Source organism: Scleropages formosus, chromosome 2, assembly GCF_900964775.1.
Source record: "Scleropages formosus chromosome 2, fSclFor1.1, whole genome shotgun sequence".
In the NCBI taxonomy this organism is placed as follows: Eukaryota; Metazoa; Chordata; class Actinopteri; order Osteoglossiformes; family Osteoglossidae; genus Scleropages; species Scleropages formosus.
The window spans coordinates 42,870,858-42,896,385 of NC_041807.1; the positions used below are offsets into that span (position 1 = coordinate 42,870,858).

At 51.2% G+C, this 25,528-nt stretch overlaps 2 protein-coding genes across 3 annotated transcripts in view; one reads left to right on the forward strand and one right to left on the reverse strand.

Annotated features, from left to right (window-relative positions):
- syn1 (synapsin I) overlaps window positions 1-13,984 on the reverse strand; it is a 29,567-nt gene extending 15,583 nt beyond the window's left edge. Inside the window, exons 1-6 of one of the 2 annotated variants that reach the window (XM_029247296.1) lie at window positions 13,545-13,982; window positions 12,598-12,933; window positions 6,502-6,559; window positions 6,331-6,422; window positions 4,403-4,559; window positions 3,239-3,328 (exon numbers count right to left, since the gene is read on the reverse strand). In XM_029247296.1, the coding sequence (XP_029103129.1) occupies window positions 3,239-3,328; window positions 4,403-4,559; window positions 6,331-6,422; window positions 6,502-6,559; window positions 12,598-12,899 (699 nt within the window). In that variant the 5' untranslated portion in view covers window positions 12,900-12,933; window positions 13,545-13,982. Of the gene's footprint in view, window positions 1-3,238; window positions 3,329-4,402; window positions 4,560-6,330; window positions 6,423-6,501; window positions 6,560-12,597; window positions 12,934-13,544 lie in introns of both variants that reach the window. The other variant, XM_029247297.1, reaches the window with a different exon arrangement.
- A 4,087-nt stretch (window positions 13,985-18,071) lies between these two features.
- On the forward strand, window positions 18,072-25,399 carry vgll4l (vestigial like 4 like). Its single transcript, XM_018746846.2, has 5 exons — window positions 18,072-18,231; window positions 21,416-21,578; window positions 21,786-22,089; window positions 22,643-22,727; window positions 22,962-25,399. The coding sequence occupies exons 1-5, from the start codon at window positions 18,165-18,167 to the stop codon at window positions 23,309-23,311; spliced, it is 969 nt and encodes a 322-aa protein (XP_018602362.2). The 5' UTR covers window positions 18,072-18,164; the 3' UTR covers window positions 23,312-25,399.
- Window positions 25,400-25,528: the final 129 nt, after the last annotated feature.

Sequence of the window (25,528 nt, forward strand, 5' to 3'; positions counted from 1 at the left end):
ACACTGATTTACCCATTTGTACAGAAGTGTGATTTTTTTCTTTTTCTTCTACATCAGTTCAGGTTAAGTACCTCCATCAAGAACACTACAGCGGGAGGTGAGATTCAAACCCAGGACCTTCAGGTTCGAGACAGCAGCTTTAACTACTACACCACCTGCTGCTCCTACCTGCTAAATTTCTCACAAGTCAAGTTCCTTGACCGCAGGGCTGCCCCACTTGTGGAAAGACCAGGGCAGACAACACAGACATATCACAAACAATACAGACAATGGAAACAACAGCTACAGAAATGCCAACAAGAAATACTCAGGACATCTCGGTTCATCCCATTGAGAGGACATATGACGCCAGGTGGTGAAAGCCAGAAGCATCTGGAAGCGATTCAGCCGACTACCACCCTTCCAACCAGGGCTCCCTTCACCATCGGGACATGGAATCTAAGGACCACGCATGAAGCCTGGAAGACAGCACAAGTGGCTGTTGAGATGAAGACCTACAATATTGCCGTCCTAGGAATCAGCGAGTCGAGATGGAGAGGCTCCAGCCAGAAGAAGCTCACCACTGGGGAGCTGATGCTGTTCTTAAACCACAAGAAAGACAATGCACCCCATACACAGGGAGTCACCTTAATGCTGTCCAAGACAGCCCAGAAGGCCCTTAATGGATGAGAGGCCCATAGTCCTCGGATCATTGCAGCTTCTCTTAGAAACAGAAAGAGGAGGATCAACATAAACATCATCCAGTGCTACACCCCGACCAACGACAAGAAGCAAAGCAAGGAAGAGTTCTACAGAGGACTGCAGACCATAACACAGAGCTTTCCAGGAAGAGACATCACCATCATTATGGAAAACTTCAACAGATCAGCAGATAAATGACAACAGGGGGAGATTTGCAGACCTATGCACCACAAGCAACCTTGTCTTCAGCAGAATCATTTTCACTCACACACGGATACACAAAGCTACTTGGGTATCACTGGATCTATTTTCCGAGAACCAGACAGACTATGTGTGCATTGGAAAGAAGTTCAGAAGGTCCCTTCAAGATGTGGGTGTCAAATGAGGAGCCAACATTGCTTTAGACCATCATTTCCTGGTTGCCCAGTTGAAGCCTAGTAAAGTGATTATACAGGGGAGACAGGCCAATGCTAGAAGTTCAACACTGTACTTCTGAGAGATGCGACAAAGTTTGAGGAGGACAGACTCACTCACAAATAAGTTTGAAGCCCTGCAAGAGTGGCTAAAAGAAGAGACCATTGACAAGAAGTGGAAGGTGATGTAGGAGACAGTGACATCTATGTGCCAGCGGTACTGGGCCCCAAGAAGCACAATCATGAGGAATGGATCTCGGCAGAGACTCTGAAGAAGGTACAGGAGAGGAAAGAAGAAAGCAGCAGTAACAGTTGCACACGAGTCGAGAATCCCAAGGCCCAAGAAGAATACACAGAAGTAAACAGAAGCGTGAAGAAGAGTATTACATCAGACAAAAAGAACTATGTTGAGACCTTTGCAGCAGAAACAAAAGAAGCAACTCAACATGAGAACATGAAGGACCTCTATGCCACCAAGAAGCAGTTCAGAAGGTTCAGCAAACCATAGACTCATGAAAGACAAAGACCAAAAGTCAATCATTGATGACAAAGGGCAAAAGAAAAGATGGGTGGAGCAATCTGAGGAGCTGCTCAACAGACCAGCCCCCCAGGCCAGCTGACATCAACCTGCCAACTGAATGCAATGTGTCTACAAAGGAGGAGATCCACCAGACTGTAAACCAGCAAGGCAGCAGGACCCGACAACATCCCGGCAGAGGCAATTAGAGCTAATGTCGAGACCATGGTGGAGATGCTTTACCCCTTCTTCAAGAAGATCTAGGAAGAGGAACATGTCCCAGCAGACTACAAGGAGGGCTACCTCATGACCTCAGCTCCTGCTCTAATCATAGAGGGTTTATCCTACTGTCCATCCCAAGCAAAGTGTTCAACAGGGTCCTCCTAAATAGTATGAAGGACAAAGTTTACCCTCAGCTCTGAGACCAGTAAGCTGGCTTCTGCAAGGACAGATTTTGTATCGACCATATCGCAAAGGTACGCATCATCCTGGAGCAGCCACTGGAGTAGAACTTGCCCCTGTACGTCAACTTTATTGACTGGGAGAAGGCATCCGACAGCTTGGACAGGGAGACCCTCTGGAAGCTGCTGAGACATTACGGGATGCAGGCGATCACCACCAACATCATCAGCAACTTCTACGTGGGGATGACCTGCAGAGTAGTCCATGGTGGTCAACTCACTGATGCCTTCCAAGTGTGGACAGGAGTGAGACAGGGCTGCTTGCTGTTGCCTTTCTTGTTCCTGCTAGTGATAGACTGGGTCATGAGGACCTCAACAGTGCAGAAGCGAAACGGCACCCAGTGAACACAGCTGGACGATCTTGAATTTACTGATGACCTGGCTCTTCTCTCCCACACCCAGCAAAAGATGCAGGAAACAACCAGCACTGACTGGTCCTCTACATCCACAGAGGGAAGAGCAATGTCCTTAAGGTCAATGCTGCCAATGCAATGCCCATCATGCTGCAAGGCAAAGTGCTAGAAGAGGTGGACAGCTTCCCCTTGTAAATATCATCGACAAGCAGGGTAGAACAGAAGTTGGCGTTAAAGAGTCTAGAAAGGCAAGGCAAGGGCAGATTTTCTGCAGCTGAAGAGTGTTTGGGGATCCAGAGACATTTCCCTCACAACCAAGATCAGACTCTTCAACACTAATGTGAAGTCAGTCTTATTCTAGGGAGCTGAGATATGGAGGACCACTGTTACCACCATCAAGAAGGTCCAGACCTTTATTAACACCTGCTTGAGAAGGATCCACCAGATTCGCTGGCCTGACACCATCAGCAATCAGAAACTGTAGAATTGAAGGTTCGAAGTTGGAGATGGATAGGCTATAGCTTTTGAAGATCAGCTTCCAGCACTACTAGGCAAGCCCTCACATCGAAACCCCAGGAGAAGAGGAAAATAGCCTGTCCAAGAAAAACTTGGTGCCGTGACCTAGAGGCAGATGTCTAGGGGATGGGGCACACCTGAGGACAGCGGGAGAGACTGGCTCAGGTCAAAGACCCCTGGAGAACTCTGGCTGGCAGCCTATGCCCCAGGAGAGGTAGTAGGGATAACAACGCAAACACAACACAAAGGCTACGCAGACACAGGGCAACGCAGAGGGACACTCGCTTGCTCGCTCACCATCTCTCTGTGGTTCGGGTAGTAGATCTGCTCAATCAGCGGGAACTCCTCAGGTCCGAGCTGCTTGTACAATCTGGACAACTGAGCAAACTGCAGGAGGACGAGAGATGGGCGAGTTACGCGCAGGATGCCCGGCAACCCTGGCAACACACAAAGGGGGTACAGGAAGGTACCGCCCTGCTGCAGAACATTTGAGCATCAGAGCACATTGAAGCATCGGCGGCAAATGAAATGACAAAAACTCATTTTACAAAGAAGAGATTCTAGCGTGCTCTCCAGTGTGAGTTTTACTGTACACGACACACTGGCTCCTGTATTCTTCAAGAGCACTGGGATTGCAGTCTGTCTGTAACTCATTTTGTTCATAACTCCAATGTCACTTTTCAGTGAAACTTTAATAATAAACACCTTAGTCTTTCAACTTCTTCATGATTTATCATCGAAAGACTGACTCATCCTGTGAACATGTGCAGTGTTCTATCACTTTGTTATTGCTCACTGACAGAGAGGAACACCAGACAGGAGCTGTGAACACTGCCAGTGAGTGGAATTAAGATGTCCCACACAGATTTCCTCTCCGGATGCTCGTAAACAGCTGCATTCTCTCCTCTAGAGGCAGAAGTTTTAGGGAACATATAAGTGAAGCGATAAGCGCATCCTCCGAGATGTAGGTCGCTTTGGAGAAAAGTGTCTGCGAAATGAATAAATGCGAGTGAACGAAATCAGCTAAAAAATTAATACATAAACTGGAGGATGTTTGTATCTTGAAAATCCATAATCTGACTGTTCATAACTTGGGGATCACATGTACAGATATTCCAAGTGAAAAGGAAACGGCTATTTTAGTTAAATTCAATTCATTTTTTATAGATCGCTCTTGTCACACAGCGACACAGAGCGCTGAACAAAGGCGCAAGACAATGATGCGAAGGAGGACCATGCGGTTGCACTACATTATTGATGTGAACAGCTGTATGGAGTCGCACGGCAGCGCCCAGCGGGTGAACGCAGGGCCAGTGCAGTGCAGTGCAGTGCAGTGCAGTGCATCTGCTCTTTCTTTTGCAGGAGTCAGACCCTTTCCCTTCAGAGTGCTGACTCATAGAGGGGCACCCGCTGCACCGAGACGAGAGCGGAACGCCAGCAGGGCGGCACCCGGGTGCTCACCACCCACGGCTTGTCGCAGAAGTTGTAGACAGAGTGCAGCGAGTTGACGCTGGGCAGCCCGGCGTACTGCAGCCCGATTACGATGTTCCGGAAGTCGCCGTTCTTGGCCATGCTGAAGGCGTGCTGCCGCACCAGCACAAAGTCGGGTCGGAAGCACCTGGAAGAGGAGGGCGCACGTTCACAGAGCCACCGGTCGAACACACTGGGGTGCCCACTTAGGTGGTCGTTCGCGCGCGCGTGCGCGTGCGCATGTTCTCAGCGCTATGATGGTACCCAGTACTTATCACGTGTGGAAAAACGCTCCAGCAACCATTAGTGCGGTCAAGCTGGACCAGCAATAAACACAGATTTATACAGTTAGTAGCACTGTTGCTGCACTGTTATGTTCATAGTATCACAGTTCATTTCGAGCAACAGTTACTAAAGCTGCGATACTGACAGCCAACAAAAGTTACCACTATGGAAAGATGATAAAAACAGCAAATGCAATTACAGCGTATATAGTCACAGCTGCAGTAACATTATCCATCAACAGCTTTACAACTAACAACAGTGAACAGTCATTGAAAAGTCAAAGCTGCGCTAATGTTGTCCGTCAATTGCATTACGCCAAAAAACACGGAAGAGCCAGAGCTGCAGTGAAGTTATCGATCGATACCGCAATGACTAATAATACTACGAACCGTCACAGGTGAGGTAGCCTTATCGATCAACGTCACGACGACTAATAGCACTGAACCGTCACTGCTGTATTTTGATAGATCGGTAGCATTACGACTAAGGACACAGCGAAAAGTCGCAGCTGCAGTACCGTTATCGATAAGTGCCGTGACGACGAATAACACAGAATCGTCACAGCTGCAGTAACGTTCTCGATCGACGGCATTGTGACGAGAAACACCGAAGAGCTCAGCTGGAGTGATGTTATCAATCAGTACCGTAACGGCAATAATACTACGAACTGTCACAGGTGCAGTAACGTTATCGATAAGAGCCATAATGACTAATAACACAGAATAGTCACAGCTGTATTTTTAATCCATCAATAGTATTACGACTAACAACACAGTGAACAGTCACAGCTCCAGTAACCATATCGATCAATAGCATTACAACGACAAACAGCGAAGAGTCAAAGCCGTGGGGCGGCAGGGCGGCACAGCGAGTAGCGCTGCTGTCTCTCAGCACCCGGGTGGTGTATAAGAACATGGGTTCAATTCCCGCTCAATCTGTGTGGAGTTTGCATGTTCTACCCCTGTCTGTGTGGGTTCCCTCCAGCTGCTCTGGTTTCCTCCCACCCTCCAAAGACATGCTGTTCAGGTTCCCCCATATTGTGTGAGTGAGAGAGAGAGAGAGAGTGTGTGTGTGTGTTCCACCGATGTATGGATGAGTGACCCATTGTAAGTAGTGTATCTATCAGTGTAATAAGTTACCGCGGCGAATAAGGTGTGTGGGCTGGTAACACTACATAGAGTTCATTGGAAATCACTTTGGAGAAAAGCATCTGCTGAATGAATGAATGTAAATGTGACCTGCAGTAAAAGTTAACCATCAACGGCATTACAAATAAAACACAGTGAACAGCCACAGCTGAAGTAACGTTATCGATCAATGCGATTAGAATTAACAATACTGTGAATAACTGTCCGCACGTCCATCCAACAAACTTAAGCAGCCATGGGTGAAACCGAAGAAGGAAAGACAATAAAGTGGAAAAAAAATGTCCCGTAAACATCAACGGCTATTTCCCCTCACTGCTAATTTAAGTGCAAACACACTCCCGCAGCAAAACATAGAGAAAGAATTTTTCTTTTGCGTCGATTACGGCCTAAGTGGCGCGCAACGGTAGCGCCGGTCGGTCGCCGGCTATACTAACACGGCATTATGCCATCCACGCTGCATGAGGACGAGCGCCGGGCGGCTCTTACTTCGTCACTTTGTTCCCATTGCGCATCGCGTCAATGTCCACGCTGTAGCCGCCCGTGGCGTGGGCCACCAGGTTGATCTCGGAGAATTCGGCCTGGGGGAGCAGCACACTGAGCATCCCGGCATTCCGTCGCATACGTAAGCGGACGGCGAGGAGCCGCACTCCGTCCTACCTGCTCCACTTTGATGTCGAATTCTCCGTGGACTTTCTTGCCCTTAAAGAACTTAGCCCTGTCGGACACAGAAGAGAAACAGAGAGGGGGGATTCTTACAATATTGAGAGTATGTTGCGTTCAGAACATCTCCTCCAGGAATATTCATTGCTCCGCTTATGCCGGTTATCGTATTTCCCACCGTAGGTTCAAGTACGTTGCACACAGAGCTTTTCCAGTGACATGCAGCACTGCTGAGACAGAGCCTCCCTGCAGCCACACTAAGAGCGACACTGAGCGACACGAGGGCTGATCTTCGGAGAGCTGGCTGCTCACACACCGGCAGGACCCATTCCTCATTTTCACCGCTTGCGGCTCTGGACCGCGCTCCGGGTTGCGCGAGTTCCAGCGCAACAAGATCTACATGAACATTTTTGCAGAGGGGAAGCATTTTGTTCTTTCGAGCTTTTCAGAAATGTCTCAGTAAGTAACACACTATATTTTTCTGTCAGGGACTGAGCTCTTCCAAGAAATTGGCGCTACGGTCCCGGACGCACTTCCTTTCCACTCACATACGCGAACCCCTTCGAGGGTCACGCTCCTCCGTACGTAAGCAGCACGTTACCGTGTTTTCCGTTAGGGATGAGTAGCGCTACATGTTTCTCCCCAAAGCCCTGAACGTAAATGACGTGGTTCTCACACACAGCGTCGCACACGTGTGTGCACGGTGGGACCAGGTAACCGTGAGCTCTCCCACTTTTCCCTTCCTCTGCCCGGATTCGTGTGGACTCTGCCGGTGCCTCGCCGATCTCTCCGGAAGACCTACGTGCACGGTTGCCTGGCCACCGCTCATCGGAAATGCGTTTATGGCGACGGCAGAGAAACGCATTCGTCCACATTCGTCCCGATTCTCAGCCCATCGACAGAACAGCTCTACTGTATAGTCTGCGGGAATAATGCAGGAGCCACGAGACTTTGCTGTCATGTCCTTCAGCTGTTTCACGTGCAAGAAAAGGCTACGGAACGGCAACTGTCAGCAGCTGCTAAGGCTCCCGGGAAGGAAGTTCCCCATCGCATTTTTCCCAGATGCCGCTCAGATTTGACGTCTTCTGGATTTTATCTGGATCGAGTCACTCGGCTCCAGGAGGCTGCTGACTGGGCGGAGGGCTGCGGAACACGCTCCACGACCATGCTGAGGAATACCCACAGGATCTCGGTAGCCCCGTTACACACTTCCTTTTGCCCGGTTCTTCATTAAATATATTTTGTTATATATTTAGAGTATATAATAAAAGTCCATATGTTGTGTTCAGAACATCCCCTCCCAGGTGTGTCCTCTCCCCCCTCCAGCCTTATGCCCTGTGTTGCCGGGTTAGGCTCCGGCTCCCCGCGGCCCCGTATGGGAGAAGCAGTTTCAGAGAATGTGTGTGTGTGTGTGTGTGTGAACAACTGGATTCTACCGATGAGCAATTAAAGGCCACATTTTGCATATAAAAGTCACTCAGTACTAGGGCTGTTAGCCAGGCTGTGAACCCACTGTGAACGTGATGACTAAAGGGCCTACCACAGAAGTAAGAGATTACGTGGTACAAATGCACAAGTCAGGAAAAGGGTACAAAAAAGTGTCAAAGTGCTTTGATGTCCCAATGAGCACCATTGGAACCATCAATATGAACTGGAAGGCATTTCACACTGCCCGGTCGCAGTGTCAAGAAGGCCGTTCCTCAAAACTTAGCGCCCAAGCAAGACGTAAGCTGGCAAGGGGATCAACAAAGACGCCAGCCATCGCTTCGAAGGAGCTACAGAAGTGTGTTGCTCCATCTGGGGTACACGTGCATGAGTCCACAACATCAAGAGCTCTCCATACCACTGGCCTATTTGGGAGGATGGCGACAAAGAAGCCATTAGTCAAAAATATCCAAAAAAGGTAGAGTGGACTTTGCTACAATGGGGCGGCGTGGTGGCATCATGAGTAGCGCAAGAGGATGTGGGTTTGATCCCTGCTTAGTCTGTGGAGTTTGCATGTTCTCCCTGTGTCTGCTTGGGTTTCCTCCCACAGTGCAAAAACATGCTGTTCAGTCTTACCCAAAAATACTTAAGGCTGTTATTGTGGCAAAAGGACGTTCTACAGAATATTAATGTGTGGGGGTTGAATACTTATGCAAAAAGCATTCTTCCTGGTTCTATTCCTTTTTTTTTTTAATCTTCTAACAAATTATTTACTTTGGCTTTGAAAATGAACTGTTACAGTAGGTTTACAATAAAAGCACTCGGAAAAATATGCATCTCTATCTTCTGAAATTCAGAAAATGACACTAAATTTCAAGGCGCTTGAATATTTTTGCAAGGAAATGTATGTCTACAAGTGTATTTCCAATAGCAACTTCCTACGAGTATTTCTACAGGCGTAAGCGACTCGGAGAGTCAGCTTTGTTAGTGGGGGGGCCTGCTGTAGCAGCGCAAACAGTCCATGGATGGATGGCTGGAGGAACAGATGAACAACTACATGCTGCAAGAGGACTGCACAGGAAAAAATGTTTCGCTCATGTCGCCGTCGGACGTTGAGGCAAATGAGTGCAGTGTGGGAGAGAGACTTAGGCTCAGGGTTGGGTTACGTAAGGCAGTCCTTGTTCTCTTGCTAGAAGATCGAGCCCTTGATGAAACATGGTGTGGGGGAGAAGCTGATACTTTCTAACAGTATTCCACAGTCGTACTGAGAGCAAACAAAGGTGCCGAGACAGATTTGTCACGAATGAGGAGCGACTGCTGAAGGCACCGCAGCATCTTATTTACCCCTCATGACTCAGCAAAGCCTGTAACCCAAATCAAAGTACAGCATTTGAGCTCCAACGTGGGCCCTGAGAAAAACAAGGAGCGCAGAGGGCAGGTCTACCGATCGCTGAACTGTTCTTCGCCTGTATCGTGCAAATACCGGTACGTTCTCGTGTGTCTAATGATTCAGTCTCGCTAGGAGCCATGCAGCCAAGGCTACGCATCCATTAACATGACAGCAGCTAATGAGAGGCAGACGCTCATGGATGAATATCGGTCTGATTTATTAAGCGACAGGTTATTATTTGAAAAGAAATCAAAATGAACTTAAAACGACAAATCCTTCAAAGAGTTAATTTAAAGGCACAGCAGCACGTTAAAATTTGCACACTACATTCCTCGTGTGCCCTGCATGGCTTTAGTGCCCTGCCAGACCCTTTTTCATTTTGGGAAGAGCTCGAGAGGTCGGAAGAAAAGGACCCCAGAGAAGGACGTCAACAGCAGGCCACCGACAGCCCCGGAAGAGCTAAAGGCTCCGGTGGTCGAGACAAAGGACACGGGTGTCACTCAGCAACGTCCCCACGTCTTCAGAAAGCAGCCTGACCGCGAGCCGCTCAGAAACTTTCCAAGCAAAATGAGCGATGAGCACTCGCACCCCTGCCCACTGCGCTGCTCTGCACTCGTTCACTCGACTCCCTCATTAATTCTCTCTCATGTTCACTATTCCAAGCAGTTCCCACTTGTATTGTATTGTGAACATGTTTCACTGCATTGCAACACTGTTTTACTGGATTCAAACGTACTGCAAGTGTCCTCATACCATTCTTGTACTCGAGCAACACGAGCAGGAATCGCACTGGACGTGTTATAAAGAGCCCACCCGACTCTCAAGACATGGGCTCCTTGTCATGTGAACACTTGAAGATTTAATCATTTTTCTGTTTATTCCGTTATTTTCAGGGCCATTTCATGCTCCTGCCTATTTTCTGACATTTCTGTCTGTAGGAGAATGAATGAGAGAGACATGTGCTCCCCCAGCGAGCCAAGGGATGGCAGTAAAGAGCACCCAGGCAGAAGTGTGGGAGCACCTTAATCCTCCGCGTTCCAGCATTTACAGCTCCTGCCTGCTTTCCGGAGAGCAGCTGATCAGTAACGGTGTGAAACACTGTACATGTTTATAGGTCAAATCAGTCAGCAGCAATGAGCACTAAAATGCATTTTGTGGAGTCAGCATTCTTATTTTCGGTAACTGCAATAATAATGAAGTGCGGCGTTTCTAAAAACTCTGTTAAAAGTGATTTTGGAGTCACAAACAAAATGAGGTATGAACAGACTTCTGGTCCCATTGTGTCTGTAATCTGAGGAGCCAATGTCTGCAGTCTACAGAAGAGATGGCACAGCGCCTGGGTGGTGCGAGAGGACGTGGGTTCGATCTCCGCTCAGCCTCAGCTGCTCTGGTTTCCTCCCACACTCCAAAGACATGCTGTTCAGGTTCCCCCATAGTGTGCGAGTGACAGAGAAAGAGTGTGTGTGTGTTCCACTGATGTATGGATGAGTGACCCAGTGTAAGTAGTGTATCTAGCAGTGTACGTCACCGCGGTTAATAAGGTGTGCGGGCTCGTAACACTACACAGAGTTCATTGGAAGTTGCTTTGGAGAAAAGCATTTGCTAAATAAATAAATGCAAATGAGATGAACACATTCTACCTGCTGCTTTGGCTAAAACCACATTAGCATCTGGTTAAACATCTTCAACTACTTTTTAAACAATCCTGGGCTGTTGTGTTGTCCTGTGGCACTTGATGGATGCAACTCTAACAGTACGGGGTGCAGGTACGAGTTGGGCCAGGATATGGCACAGCATAGTCAGGATAGCCTCAACTGGACTGGTTCAGTCCACAGGGTGCGTCTGTGGCTCCGTGTGGCTTGGAGGACGCGGGACGCACGGCAGGACAACCGGCCATCGCCGCCACAGGCCGCTCCCACATCAAGCTAACCACGTTTCAATGCCAATTAGGGTCTCCATGCCAATCACGTCCATTGTTGACAGCTCTAAGCGTGAGACGAAGCTGGAGCCACTCGGTCCAGCTGAACGCCACCACGACGCAAAGACAGGCGCTGAAACGAGCACGTGACAGTACCGGCGATGTTGCGCGTAATCCGCCGGCGGGGCCGTGGGTGTGCTTATGGTGAGAAAGCTACATCCTGCAAACCATCAAGCGCAGCGAGAGGGACCAGTCGCGGACCAGTAAATCAGAGCAGTGATGGAACCTCGACCAGGTTGAATTTCAAGCTCATCTGTGACCATCATGTAGAGGAATCATCTGTCAGATGATCAACCATCAGGCCACCAACAACAGAGCATCAGTTGGTGTTTGAGGAATTAATCAATGACCAAGTGGTTCTTCAGGCACAAGATGGTCATGGCCCTAAAATATAAGCTATCTTAGCAAACTATCAGCTCTGCGAATGTGTAGGTGGCACAGTTACTGTTTTTTTATGAGGAATCAGTCAATTTCGCAGTGAGATAATCGAAAAGCAGGAGAAGGAGCTCTAATCGATATGCATCAGCCGCAAATTAATTGATCTCAGGTTCAGATCTTCGAAAAGCACCAGCTTTTATATCACCGACAAAATAAGATATTGAGAAATGACCCAAGCCAGCAATTCAACTAGGCCCACGGCGCTGCGAACACCACCCCAACATGCCGACGCCGGGCGGAATGGACACAGCCATGCGGACGAGGCTCAGAGGACAAACAGATCGACAACATTTCTTATCAACGTAACTGTGTCTTTCAAGCAGCTCAAACATCCTAACAATCACATGTAAGAAAAGTATGAGCCCTGTGTAGAGCTTTTATTCATGAGATGAGTAGATACGTGAGGATGAGTCACAGGCAGAGCACAGAGAGGGCTTGACATTAAATCAGAGCGAATTATATAAAACAGCAGAGCTGGAGTCAGACGTGCTTTTCAACAGGTATCCCATCGTACTCGAGTACACAGGCAGCGCACTGAAAGCACTATGACACATGTGCAGGGTAATTACATAACCCACTGTGGATTTGAAAGGGATGGATGGATGGATGGATGGATGGATGCTGTAATAGGACTGTACAGAAAATATTATTATAACATTCTGCAGGAAAAGGTGATGGATGAATTGACAAATGGATGTGTGCATCTTCTATTAGGTTCAACATTAGATTAGAGGTTATTTCATAAGGAGAACAAATACACCTTGAATATTAAAAATCACATCATTATTATTATTAATATTATTATTATTATTATTATTATTATTATTATTGCTGCAGTTATTATTTGACGGTTAAGGCTCACCAGTCTGTGAGCTGGTCGTCGATGACCAGCAGGGTCTTGGCTCGTGCCGGGCCGCTCGCCCTGTCCGCCGCCTCGTTGAACGTCGCTGCCGCAGCTGCCGTCGTCTGCTTGACGGCGTTGGAGATGGAAGAGAAGAAGCCGGAGCTCGTGGACTGCGAGGTGGTCTGACGCCTCTCCGGGGGTCCCGGGGACACAGCCGGGCTCGCCTGCGGGGGGTCGGGACGCTGCAGGTCGCTCATGTAGCCGTTGGGCAGGTTGGACATGAAGTTACTGTCCGAGAGCCGGCGACGCAGGTAGTTCATGTTGGTGAGGAGGTTGGAACTGCTCTGCGTGGATCTATGGCGGAGGTACAGACATGGAGGGGAGGTCAGCGAAGAGAAATGGAGAGAGGTGGACAGGATGGTCTCTGGATGTGTGACGATCAGAGAAGGAGAAAGAACAGGAGAGCAGGATCAGCCGAAAAGAGACATCAGTGGAGAAGAGAAGAGAAGAGAAGAGGTGGACAGGATGGTCCCTGGATGCGTGAGAATCAGAGAGGATCTGAGGAGAGGAATGGAGTCATGGAGACAGGTGGAAGAGAATGACACAGAGACGATGGAGGGCAGGAGGTGCTGATGAGTGCAGGAGACAGGATGCTGGAGAGAAGGATGCTGTGAGCAGCGCGGGAGGAGGAGGAGGAGGAGGAGGAGGAGACCCGAAACGGGTTTTCTCTGAACGCAGAACTGCAGCTTCCCCTCAGATCCAAAAAAAAAACTGAGTGAATAAGAACGCCAGGATGGGGGGGTTCGGGGATGGGGGGGGTTCACCTCCGTCTCCCGCATCAACATCGCATCCCCCACCCGACACCGCTCTGGAGTAAAACACCGCGCCGATTCTCCCATAAAACCTCGAACGGATCGATGGATCGATGGATCGAAGGAGAGGCGCGCGGGGACGCGGACGCGGACCTGGCTCTCTGCGCGCGCTCTCCCAATCCGTGCGCACCGCGCTCCCGCCGACGCTGCTGAGAAGGATGGTGGTGGTGGTGCTGATGCTGAGGACGCTCGTGATGCTCGCGATGCTCGCGATGACGGTCGCGCGATGCTCAGGGACCGAACGCCTCCGGACGGCAGCGGCCCTCCTCGATCCACAGCCGCGTCCTGGTCTGCGTGGCTCGTGTCCTGGCCGACGGTGGGATCCGAGCGGGGCGGGTGGGGGAGGGGGTGGGTCTGCGGAGTCGTGACGGAAGGGGGAAGGAAAAAAAACGAAGCAAATGTACAAAATTAAACGGAGGGGCGTTGCCGCGGCCGAGAGTGCGCATGCGCGTTACTGCTGCGCCCTGGTGCGTGTGTGTGTGGACGGATCAGCGGAGGAGCTCATTCACTCGCCGGGGCTCCGCTCGTGTCGTATTTCCACGCCTTTGCTGGGGGTCTGACGGCCTGGGGGGCGGGGTGGGCAGAGACGGGAAACACGAACCCCCGCTTGTTCTCTCTGAATCCACGCGCGTGGCGTGGCGTGGCGTGACGTGACGCTCCGCAGGGAGGGGGTGGGGATGGAGGATGGGGCATGGGGGGTGGTGCGCGACGAAACGTCCAACACACGCAGTTGACGTTCATTTCGGTCACAGTGACAGTTGCTCTCCTGGGGTAAATGTCCTATGAAGCCGTATGTTTACCATGGTACTCGGTGAAACACAGAGTAGCAGAGCACAGTAACTCAAGAGACAGACACGTGACGTGCCAGGCTGCGCTTTTTTTAACGGCAGGTACTAGTGACTGAGTGACACACACACACACACACACACAGTGAGTGAGTGAGTGAGTGAGTGTGTGAAAAGGGAGCGCTGTAAAAACGCACTTCGTTCCTGCACACGAATTAATACTACAGCCTGGAATAAATCGATGATCACGAATAAATGAAACAGAAACAAAAGGGTTACAGTTACAGTTACAGCGAGAGCCGCTCGCGAGTCACGAGCCAAGTCAAGACAAGTGTCCGTGGACCCCCCCCCCACCGGCGCGCGCTCGGCCCAGGGTTCGGCACGTGAGCGACGACTCGGTGCCCGCTGCTACCCCCCCCGCTCAGACGTTACCGTGGTAAGAACAGGGTGGGTAACGCGATGAGGGTGAAGAGCTGCGAGTTCAGCAGCAGTTGAGTTGTGTGAAGAAATCATGTAGAAAAGTAAAGAAAAAGAAAAGGAAGAAAGCGATGATCATCAGTGGCGGAGAGTGTCGTGTCGTGTCGTGAAAGAGTCAGTGTGACGCTGCTCACACACACACACGCGGGGGGTCTCAGTGCCACTGATACAAACAAAGTGTCAGTCACTTCGTGCGCGCACTTTCCCTCGTGATGCAAAGAGCGCAAAAACACTTTTGTTCCATCGATCGCCGCACTTCCATGGAAACGAGCGAAGAGGGAACCGGCGGTGTCTCGCAGCGCCCCCCAGCGGCCGCTTCCCCCCCCCCCCCGTGACAACGGCGCCATAAGAAATAAAGTGAAAAGTAAAAAAAAGGCGCGCCGTCACCTCCGTCACTGAGCGCGCGCCTCCTGTCGGCAAACTTGGGTGTGTGTTCGTTCCAAAGACTCGCAGGAGGGGCAGGGCAATAATAATAATAATAATAATAATAATAATAACAATACAAGTTATATAGCCGTGTGTTTTTCTACTGAATGTTCACTTATATAATTGCAGTTATTTTCAGGTCCTTCTCGGTCCTGCTCAGCTGTCCTGCTTCCTGAGTTTCTGTGTGAGAGAGAGAGAGAGAGAGAGAGAGTGCGTGTGAGCGAGACCTACCAAATGCGCATGCGTCACACTTGGAGGACGATTGTAACGTCACGTGTGTGTGCGCGCACGCGTTCACGTCAGAGAGATACAACATTACAGCGTTTCTGTGTCCGTCCAGCACACGCACGGAGTGTGTATGTGTGTGAGAGATTGTTGTGTGAATGAGTATGTTTCTTCCGTGTGTGTGTGTGTGTGTGTGTGTGTGTGTGTGTACACACAGCTCAGTCCCAGACTCAGAGCGCCTCAGCAGTGACAGCGCACACCTCAAGGTCGCAGCGCTCTGCACTGCATTGTGGGAAGAATAGGCTAATGTCTGAAGTCGCAAAGGAGCGCACTGCATCATGGGAAATACACCAGGGCTCTTCTGGGCTTTTTGATGCTTTCTTCGTGAGCTCGTCTGGTGTCACTACACAGTTCAGTTGCGTAAATTTGGGATGGAGAGGAGTGTGTGCGCATGTGCGTTTGTGTGCGCGCGCACGCGCATCCGTGCACAGGTAGCACCGATGGTGTGAATACGCCGGTGTCACTCTGTAACTTTCACGCTTCTTGTTTAATGTGAAACGGCCCCGTTACTGACACGCACTCTGTGTGTTGTGTACAGGCGTAACACCTGTACAGAGACAAACACACACAGATGTAGGCGCTCATGTAAAAATGAGTGACCACCAAGGTACTTTGTACAGGCAGCAGGGTACCAATGACGAGGTCCATAGTTAACGGTTTAGCAGGTAAACTAGTCAAGTAGCCAGTTATCAGGACTAACTCCCCCGCCCCACACACACACATTATTATTTCTGAGCAGTTTATTATTTCGCAGTTACAGTTTTGCATGTGAAAGACACTTTATTCTCAGCCGTGTTCAGCCCAGAGTGAACAAACGTAGACCTGACGACAAAGGGGAGGGCTTAGACACACACACACACACACACACACGCTGTCCTAGTCCGCATGTTCCAGCAGATGTGTGTCCCACTGTCCCACAAACATTGACATGTTCATGTATGTATTTAGCAGATGCTTTTCTCCAAAGCGACGTCCATCCCATAGAGATGGGGAAAACAGGGAAATATGTAGACAAGTAACAGATAGCCAAGAACTAATTTATGAAGGTTTAAAGGTCTTGGGAAGGAAGTGGGTTCAAGAAACCCCCCGTGTCGGTGGAGCAGCACTACACGATGGTCATGTAGACCGTAACCAGAGCGCTGAACGCACACGAGCGCTTTAGGGTAACTGGACGGCCACACAGCACAGACGCACGCTACAGACGCACACTGTCCAATTTCATGGAGCACCACCAGGAGGCAGTGCGCCTCCAGCGGTGCTCCGGCATCTGAGCAGCGCCAGCGGGATGCTCTAGGGGCGCACGGCAGGGTCCCGACAAGCAGGCGGAGCGCCACCGGAAATACCGTGACGCACGTGTCCACGAGCAGCCGGCATGTCACCTGCAGGAAGAAGGGTCTCAGACCCCCTAGTCACGGTTCACATGCAAAGTAAAGAGAGAGAGCAGCACCTGTGGAGATGGGCGGCAGCAGCCGCTGTACCTTTGAACGAGGTGCTGGAGGCGCCGCGATTCACCAGGACTCTCAGTGAGAGGGAGCGTCTGGCCCCGTGGCGTCCGGAGCTGCGCTTTCAGGGTTGACCCTCCCTCGCGCCTGGGCCCCATGCACAGATTCCGCTTTGAAGGCTGTTTTTAAAAGCTTCCCTTTGTGCGCGTGCATGTGTGTGTGTGTGTGTGCGTGAGCGTGTGCGTGTGCGGGCAGGTCTGCGTGCTCCACTACCCCTCTGGCTCAGGTGGGCTCAGAACTCTGAGGAATGTGGCCAGGTGAGTTGGAGAGGCGGGCGCTGGGGGTGGGGCGGCAGCGGGTGTCACCTTGGCCAACTTTTGTCCACAAAGAGCACCCCCACACCCCCGCGAGCGAGGTGCCGCATGCGGCTGACAAGGCTAACAGCCAACGGCCGATGGCGACGAAGCGAGTGCCAAAGTGTCGCCGAGGGCTGTCCGCACGCTCGCCGACACACACCTGCGAGGTGAAACAGAGCGTTACGCCCCGGAGGAGCCGCAGTCTGTGTCCATCCAGCAGGTGGCACAGTAGTTAGAATCCCCCATGTCACTGCAGGTGAAGGGCTTGAGTTCATATCCCACAGGTGCTCACCCTGAACTGAGACAGTAAAAATCACCCTGTTGTATAAAAGGGTAAATCGGCGTTAAGTGCAAACACCTGACACACGAAGTCACCTTGAAGAAAAGTGTCAGATTAACGAACGCTAACAAGAAAAAGATCTGCTGTCACAGCCACGCGGAGCAGGCCGGTGGCCAAAGTCAAGCCACAGCTACACGTACGCAGTCACGTTCATATTTTTAATAACTTCTGTTCCAGCAGGAAATTCACTGAATGGCAGCAAGATGAACAGTAACGCTGATGGTGTTAAAGCAGCACTTTATGACTTCGTGGCAGAGATACGAGGGATTTGTACAAGAAATTTCTTTTACGCTACTGGTGGCACATATAGAAGGAGAGAGATGCACTCTGAGCTGTGCAGGGCTGAGCGCTTCCTCTGTTTACCCTGATATTACTCTCACCTGTATGCCTGACAAAGCAAGGCCGGAGCCCTGCACTGTGATTGGCCCGAGCGCAGCCAATGGGGGGCCAGCTGCAGATCTTCAGGTGAGCACAAAGAACGCAGAGGTGCTCACTTCAGGTACGATCTCTGGAGCCCGCACCTCTCCGACGTTCCCGTCGCCGACCTCCCGCCGTTACGCCGAACCCTCGAACCCCGGACCCTGCGTCGTAAAGAGCGAAGAATGGCGGTGGCCAACGTCCACTACATCACTCGCATGAATAGCGGCTTCAAGGTCTACATCCTGGAAGGTAATGTGCTGCTGCTCGGATTCCTCGTCACTTCTGCTGCATTTTGGGTAGAGTGCTGCACACATACAAAGAAACAAATGAACAAACGAGGGAGGCCATGGGCCAGGCCCACATGGGAGTCGAACCCATCCTCACTGAGCAGTGCAGGCTGGGAAATGAGCAGATATCATGAGATCGTCATCACAATTATAGATATAATTATGGCTCCAATGAGGCTGAGCTCCAGCAAAGGGCTCTTTGTTTGTTTATCACTATGAGTCCAGAGATCGTCTCCTCCTTCTGAGGACAAAGGCTTTGGCCGTGCGTGCGTGTGTGCGTGCGCGAGTGTGTGTGTGTGTGTGAGTGAGGCTCTGGTGTGAGCCGTCCTCTCATGCCATGCTGTCTTGTCCCGTTACCTGCTTCTTATGTACAGTTTCGTTTTTCCTCGGTGCGATCGATCACTCGATTGATGATGTAGTAATGGTGTGACAGCACAGTGGCCTCTTTTCCACGAAGCCTTTATCAAAAAGGCAAATCAGAGTAAAATACACTGTGTGCCACAGTACAGTACAGCACACATTCATATGAGCAAAATTGTGTGTGTGTGCATGTGTGTGTGTTTCTTTCCGGCCAGTAACTTAGTTGCTCCACATGCCAGGGCAGGTTGGGTTTGGTACTCCGGTCAACGACACACGAACTACAGGCTTCGGACGGTCGACTCGACGGCTCTCCTGCCGTCCTTCGTGTTCCTTCCCGTCAAATGGAGCTGCTCTGTAGGCCTCAAGTTCCGCTCCGAGTTAAATACATTTAAACAAGCACTTCTGCTCACGCCTCAGTTTAAGGTTGCGCCCTTTAAGCTCTTTGTGTTCATTAATCGCTCCGTTCTGACGGACTCGGGTTCGGAGTTTTGGGTGGATTTGAGCGCCACCTGTAGGCAGCGAGCTGCTGCTGCGCCGTCTTCCTCTGGAAAATAAGTTGGCCTCGGGCGTCAGAAAAGCAGGCAAGGTGTGTTCTGAACCCAGCCGCCCATGAAAGGCAGACCTCCGGCGCTCCGCTCGCACACCCGGGGGGGGGGCTCGTCGAGGGTGGGGGTGCTCTGGAATCCGGAGCTGTTGTCCGCAGGGGACGCTGGAATTCCGTCACCCGACACCAGCCCTTTGTTGGGTGCGCAGCGGCCGTGAGCTCCGGGAGAGCGGCTGGCACCTTCAGCCAGCTTTGGAGCACAGGAAGAAGAGACCGGGGGGGTCCGAGAGGGGCTTGAAGAAAGAGGAGGATCGTTTTCAAAGCGTTCCTCTTAGCCCAGAGGGGCAACTCGATCTGGGAGCCGAGCCGTAAACGGACACCGAGACGTGCGTCTTCCTCACAGCTCAGTCCCGTAACCTCAGCGTTGTTCGCTCACGTAACTTGTTCCTCCGAGGTGACGCGCAGCGTGGGTTTCGAATAAGGAGCCGCTCACGTGTGCATTCGTTCATTGATCCGACGCTTTGCGCCAAAGCGACTCACGATTGTTCACCCGATTGCACAGCTGGGTAATTATACCAGAGCAATTTAGGGTAAGCACCTCGCTCAAGGCTACTACAGCCGGAGGTGGGATTTGAACCCAGGTCCTTCAAGTGCAAGGCAGAGCAACGACCACTGCTTCACCTGCTGTCCCATTTTCCTCGATGACTGTGAGTTCAGAGCCCAACGGCACATGACCAGCTTAATATGGAAAGCCCCCGACAGTCATACAGTTCAGTAAACGGGTAACAAAGTAAGATCTGTCATTACTGGTCGTAATCAACGCTCCAAATCCTCAGCCATTCAGACACCAGCAGGCCCTTCAAGCGTCCAACTCAGAGCTGAGCGAAAATGAGCGTGACCAGTACCTTGGACCGTGGTGAAGAGACAGGAGCAGCAGTGAGGACCACGGTGTAACGCTTCATTAAACATGTATTCAAAGTGATGCGTGTGCAGGCTTCATGAAGCCAGGTTGTCCTGTCCAAGGCCTAGGCTTTGGGTCTCGTGACAGCGTGATGTTCCTCAGGCTATTGTGGCATCTTCGCTTCACTGGTTCACCATAAACACATGAATCACATAAACCATCACAAAAGCTCTGATTTCCCATAACAAGCTGGACCTGAAATGCCAGAGCCAATCATGGACCGCTACCTGCAGCAAACACCCAAGACCGGTTAACATTTCCAGGCAAGGGCGGTTTTTCCAGTCTGATTGGATGATGAAGTTTTTCGTCCAAGTTGGACTAATTAACCAGGTAAACGCGGGTCCCATGGGTCTGCAGGAACGGAGCAGGGTTGATGCCATGCTGCGATGCTGGATCAACATTTTCTCCAAGTTTCAATTCAATTTCAATTCAAATCTATTTATTTTTATATCAGTGACAGTTTCTCAAAACTGTTCCTCGCTGACCAGTGGAGACACGACCCACGAAGCCCTGTGAAGTCCCACGGGACACAGCTGTAGGCGAGTCCAGGGTGCCTTTCAGAGCATCATGAACCTCACTGTCTTCCAGCACAAAGGAGCTTCATTCACCACTCAAGTGCAATTCCTCTGAAATTACTGCCTAAAATTTTCCACGATGATCTTAGAAACACGTATAAGTGTGGTCAGTGCACTCAGATTTTGGGAGTATTAATAATTATTTTTAGTTATGTGACACGTATCCCCCATGAGACTTACAGTGTCAAGCTACTTACACTCATTTACCCCTTTATGTAGCAGGGTAGTGCGTACTTTATCAGTGCAGGAGAAGCCCTTTGACCCAGGGTACTGCAGCAGGAGTGGGGGTCGGACCTGCGACCTTGTGCTTTGCAAAAGCCGCAGAGCGAGCCCTGTAACATCAGCGGTGCTGAGTGAAGATTCATCTTCCTGTCTTTCTGTAACGCTGAGATCTGCAAGAACAGTTTCCTGGGATTAATATGAATACGGTTGCTGGCGTTTCCCAATAACAAAATTCCTGAGAGCGTGCGACACGAGTCCGCGCTGCAGGTTCGACGGGTTCTGCCTCCGTGAGACTCGGCGCTGTGCTGCTGCTCGAACTGCACTTTCCCACCGTTGACAGCAACACGTTTTCCCAGGGTGAAAAACAAGACCGTTACATGTTTGTTTGCCACTCCTGAGAGCGCGCGGGATTTCGGTTGCAAACGAACGCGACGGACGCTCCCGGGCTTGTCGTTGAGCTCCGCCTCGTCTTCCTTCCCCGCAGGGCAGCCCAGCCTGAGAACGGAGGACCGCCACCGGCACGTGACCAATGAGAGGACGCGCCTGCCACCTGTCTGCCCATCGAAGCGCAAGCGCAGCCCGGAGCGCGCCGCTCCTCTGGACCCGAGGCCCGGGAAAGTCCGAGGCCCCCTGCCGGCCCCGAATCCGTGAGTTCGAGCCGCCTGTCGTCCTCGCACGCATCCCTTCTGCGTGTCCAGTGCGAAGCACGGAAAACCGCCAGTTCAACGAACTTGACGTTGTACTCAAGCCAATTGAATTGTGCGCTTCACACCGCAAGAAAACAGCTGCACTTGTGCGAAAGCACGTCTTTCCTGCTTCTAACCGTTCCCTCCGTTTGCGATTCTGTCCTCCAGGAGGGAGAGGACGCCGTTTAGGCGTGTTACCTGCAGCCTTCATAGGCAGTCCAGCCTCAGTCCCCCCCAGGGCTCACCCACCTCCCCCCAGTATGCGATCGTGACGACCACCACAAGGAGCCCGAGCCAGAGCCCCTGCCACAGGCTGTCCAGCCCTGTCCACAGCCCAACCGGCCAGTGGCCGAGCCCCGTCTTTGAGAGTCCACCAATGGAGGAGCCCCTGGCGCTAATCAAGAAGCCAAGATGCGCTGAAGCTCCGGAGGCCGACGCCAAGATCCTAAGGAAGCCTGGCAGCCAGGTTCAGGTAAGGAACCAGAGAGAACCGAGTCGCTGCAGGGGTGTGGGCAGGTGAGGGGGGCACTCTCACCGTAGCGGAACTGCACTTTGGGCACTGACGGTTTTTCCATGAGGGGCTGTGAGTCACCACCAGCTGCTGCTGCTCCAACAGCTCCGACTGTCAGTTACGCCCGAGGGGACGCCGTACCTGCACCGTCAGGGCAGCAGCGGCGCCTGTCGAGATCTGCCTCTGGGCGGGGCCGCGCGGTAGTCCGCGCTACTTCGGCTGACACAGGAGGGGCTGGGCGAGCCTATGCTTGTCTAAGATATGCAGCCCAGCCAGATGGGCTGAGGTGCAAGTGATAGGAGGGCAGAACGCCAGCGATGGGTCCAGACCAAGCCCAGGAGAGCCGGGCGCGAGCCCTGCGTCCCCGCAGTGCCCCCAGCACGCGCCTGGAGAGCCTCACTATGCTTTAGACGGAGAGCTACTGAACCTACAGCTGACCGACCGTTAACGAATAGCCAAGTGACGGCAAACTGACAGTTAACCAGCGTTTAACGAGCTGTACCGTCTTCCCCAGATGCGTCCATCTGTCATCACGTGTGTGTCCAGGTTGCGCCCTGCCGACAAGCCCCCCGAGGTACAGTGCCGCTCCGCTACTGCAGGTACGTGTGCCATGCCTGCCGCAGGGGATCCTCCCTCTTCCATCATGCACCACGAACAAGTGAACACCTCTAAACTGGGTGCCCATGAATGTAGCCATGGTCCAACAAGCAGGACTCTGTCCATACGCTGCTACAAAAGTGGCTCCTTTGGTGTCAGAGAGTCGCAGTTGCTGGGCTGAAGGACATCAGACTGGGCTTCTAACTCTGGACTCCTCCCTTCTCCTCCCTTCTCAGTGACCTCCTGCCTCGCTTACGACCAAGTTGTTGAGGAGCACTTCCGCCGCAGCCTGGGCGTTGCCTACCACAAGGCCGACACCCGCCACATGTCCGTCAGCGTCTCCGTGGATGACCACTTTGCCAAGGCTCTCGGGGAGAAATGGCTGCAGCTCAGGGCTTCCTCTTCCTCATCTTACTCCTCGCCTTCCTCGTCACCATGCAGCAGCCCCGGCTTCTTGCCCACTGTTGTTCCCAGCCCTTGCAGTCCTGGGAAAGGAGCAGAGGGTGGGGCCGAGGGAGGGGTTGCGGTCCAGACCGAGGGCATTGTCACACCTTCCTCTCCCATCCCTTCCTCTCCGGTCAAATAATACTCAGACGGTACGCACAACGATTCGCCTGCAGGTGGGGGAACGAAGAGGTGAAAGAATTTCCGGCGCCGCGTCCCCAAATACTGCTGACCAGAGCGAGCCACGTGCCGTCGCCGCAGGGACAGCTGGACAAACGGAACAATCTGGAGCTGGTCAAGGGAAGCATGCAAAGAGCACTGAGCCCAGAGTGACAGTCAGCTGTCTGCCCAGCAGCCCTCAGGAGCCCAGCGCACCTCTATCGCTTTGAGGGCCCCGGTCCGTGACACCCCACACCTTAATGGTATCACACTGTAGCCCATCGCAATTTCCACAATGTCTCACTGTATCTGCTCACAGTAAACTCTTGGCCCGTTTACCACTTCTCGCTGCGGCCACTCGCGATGTTTCCGACAGCTCCCCACGTACGCCGATGGGCCTCGGGGGGGGCCATCCTCACAGGTGTCCGAATGCAACCTGACCTTATTCCAATGAACCCGCTGAGGAGGAGAACCAGTGCCGGGAGTCACTACACAACACCAGATTCTCTCACACTCTCTGTCCTCCAGCGATGGACTGGTTGGAGGACCATTCACAGGTACTATTCTGGAAGCTCGGCAGAGCAGAAAGGGACAGGACCCAAAGCCCCGCCGAGGACACTTGATCACCACAGTGAAATATTCCAGGAGAGACGTCATCGATTTAGCTCTCAATATCTCTTTCCTGGTGTACAGTGTACAGACTTCTAGATGAACGAGATGTTGATAATTGTGTGTAACGGTGTGTAATAACTATGTCCATACTATTGCCGTTACCATTAACGTTACCGCGTGTAAACAGGTCGTCACCCACCGTTACTGTACCGTCTCTTGTGTTCCATTAGATTCCGGAGATCGGTCAGGTGTGTTTGCGTGGGTCTGCAGCACTTTCGCAGTACTTCATGTGACTCCTTTAAACCTCTGGGACTTTGGTGGTTCTCAGCGGCTTCTGGAAATGCCACCTTCTCTTCAGGAGTTATGGTGCTTGGAGCCCCATTGCTCCCCTTCTGTGCTGCAGTTCTTTGACACCTCTGTCACCTCACACACGTCCACCCAGGTCTTACCTAACAGCCACCAGCATGTGTGACTCTACTGAGAACTTCAAGTCTATGACTCTTTCCCGTGATGACAGTAGATCTACTCCACCGCACTCTGGAAACACCGGGAAATGACAGGCATGTCCTGTCTGGGTCATCCAGAGCAGCATTACCTTAGTTACCTTAAAACACCTGTGAAAAAAATGTCCTTTCTTTTCTGGAACCCACCAGCCGCAGGAGATCCGTACTAAACGCTGAGACGCGCAGAGACTTTTCACGACAGCATCGGCCGATGGGAGAGCTCCATACAGCTGGATGTCTCTCCGATCGGTTTGTGTTGCCTCCTTTTATTTACAAGCTCACACACAAGTCATCGCGAGGAACGGCAACACTTTCGAAACTTCCCTTGCGTCCGACGCAAAAGTGATCTTTACTCCAAACAAAAGAAGTGTGTCGGGATGCATCCTACAGGTCGACAAAATTTATTTGCATCTCGTTTCCCTACCAACATTTTCCATTGCGTTAAATGGAACATGAAGCCAAGGCACAACATACATTTTCTGAAAGTGTTGACTAGAGCATATTAATCACTTGAACATATTATTAAACATATTGACTACTAGAACACATTTTTACACCACACACCTTACCTGTGCAAACCTGTAACAAATTTACCTTTAACTGAGAACTTGTGATCACAGATGGCCAATTCAAATATCGTGTGCCATGTTTACTGTCTTAATATTCAGCTGGCTGCCTAAAGGATCTAAAGTCAATTCAAATGTTTCATGTAAATACACTTGCTCTGTACCTGAAAATTAATGTTTTTATGTTTAATTTGCAAATTGTTTGGGTGTTTGTGGTTCGAGGACCTGCTTGTCTCTATCTGTGTGTGTGTGTTTTCCATTCTGCTCTCTGTTTATTTATTGTGGGCATCTCCTGGCTGGCATCACGGTTGTACGCTGTAAAAATACTCTTTTGATATGAACACTTAAACTTGCAGTTGTCCTTCACTGTAAATAAAGGCAAATGACACTTCTGACCACAAGGTCATTGCGTTTCATTTGTAAGCGAGAGACGAAGAACCTCTGGAACGGAAAGAAGAGCGAGTTGAACAAGGCACTCATTCTTGAGGAGTGCCGTTGCACAATTTCTCCAGTCTATGA

Bases quoted from the DNA above. Each gene is read 5' to 3' on its own strand.
- vgll4l (XM_018746846.2), top strand. From the start codon at position 18,165: ATGGCGGTGGCCAACGTCCACTACATCACTCGCATGAATAGCGGCTTC. The intron at 21,579-21,785 runs GTGAGTTCGAGC...TCTGTCCTCCAG, and splicing joins CCCCTGCCGGCCCCGAATCC to GAGGGAGAGGACGCCGTTTA. The intron at 22,728-22,961 runs GTACGTGTGCCA...CTCCCTTCTCAG, and splicing joins GTGCCGCTCCGCTACTGCAG to TGACCTCCTGCCTCGCTTAC.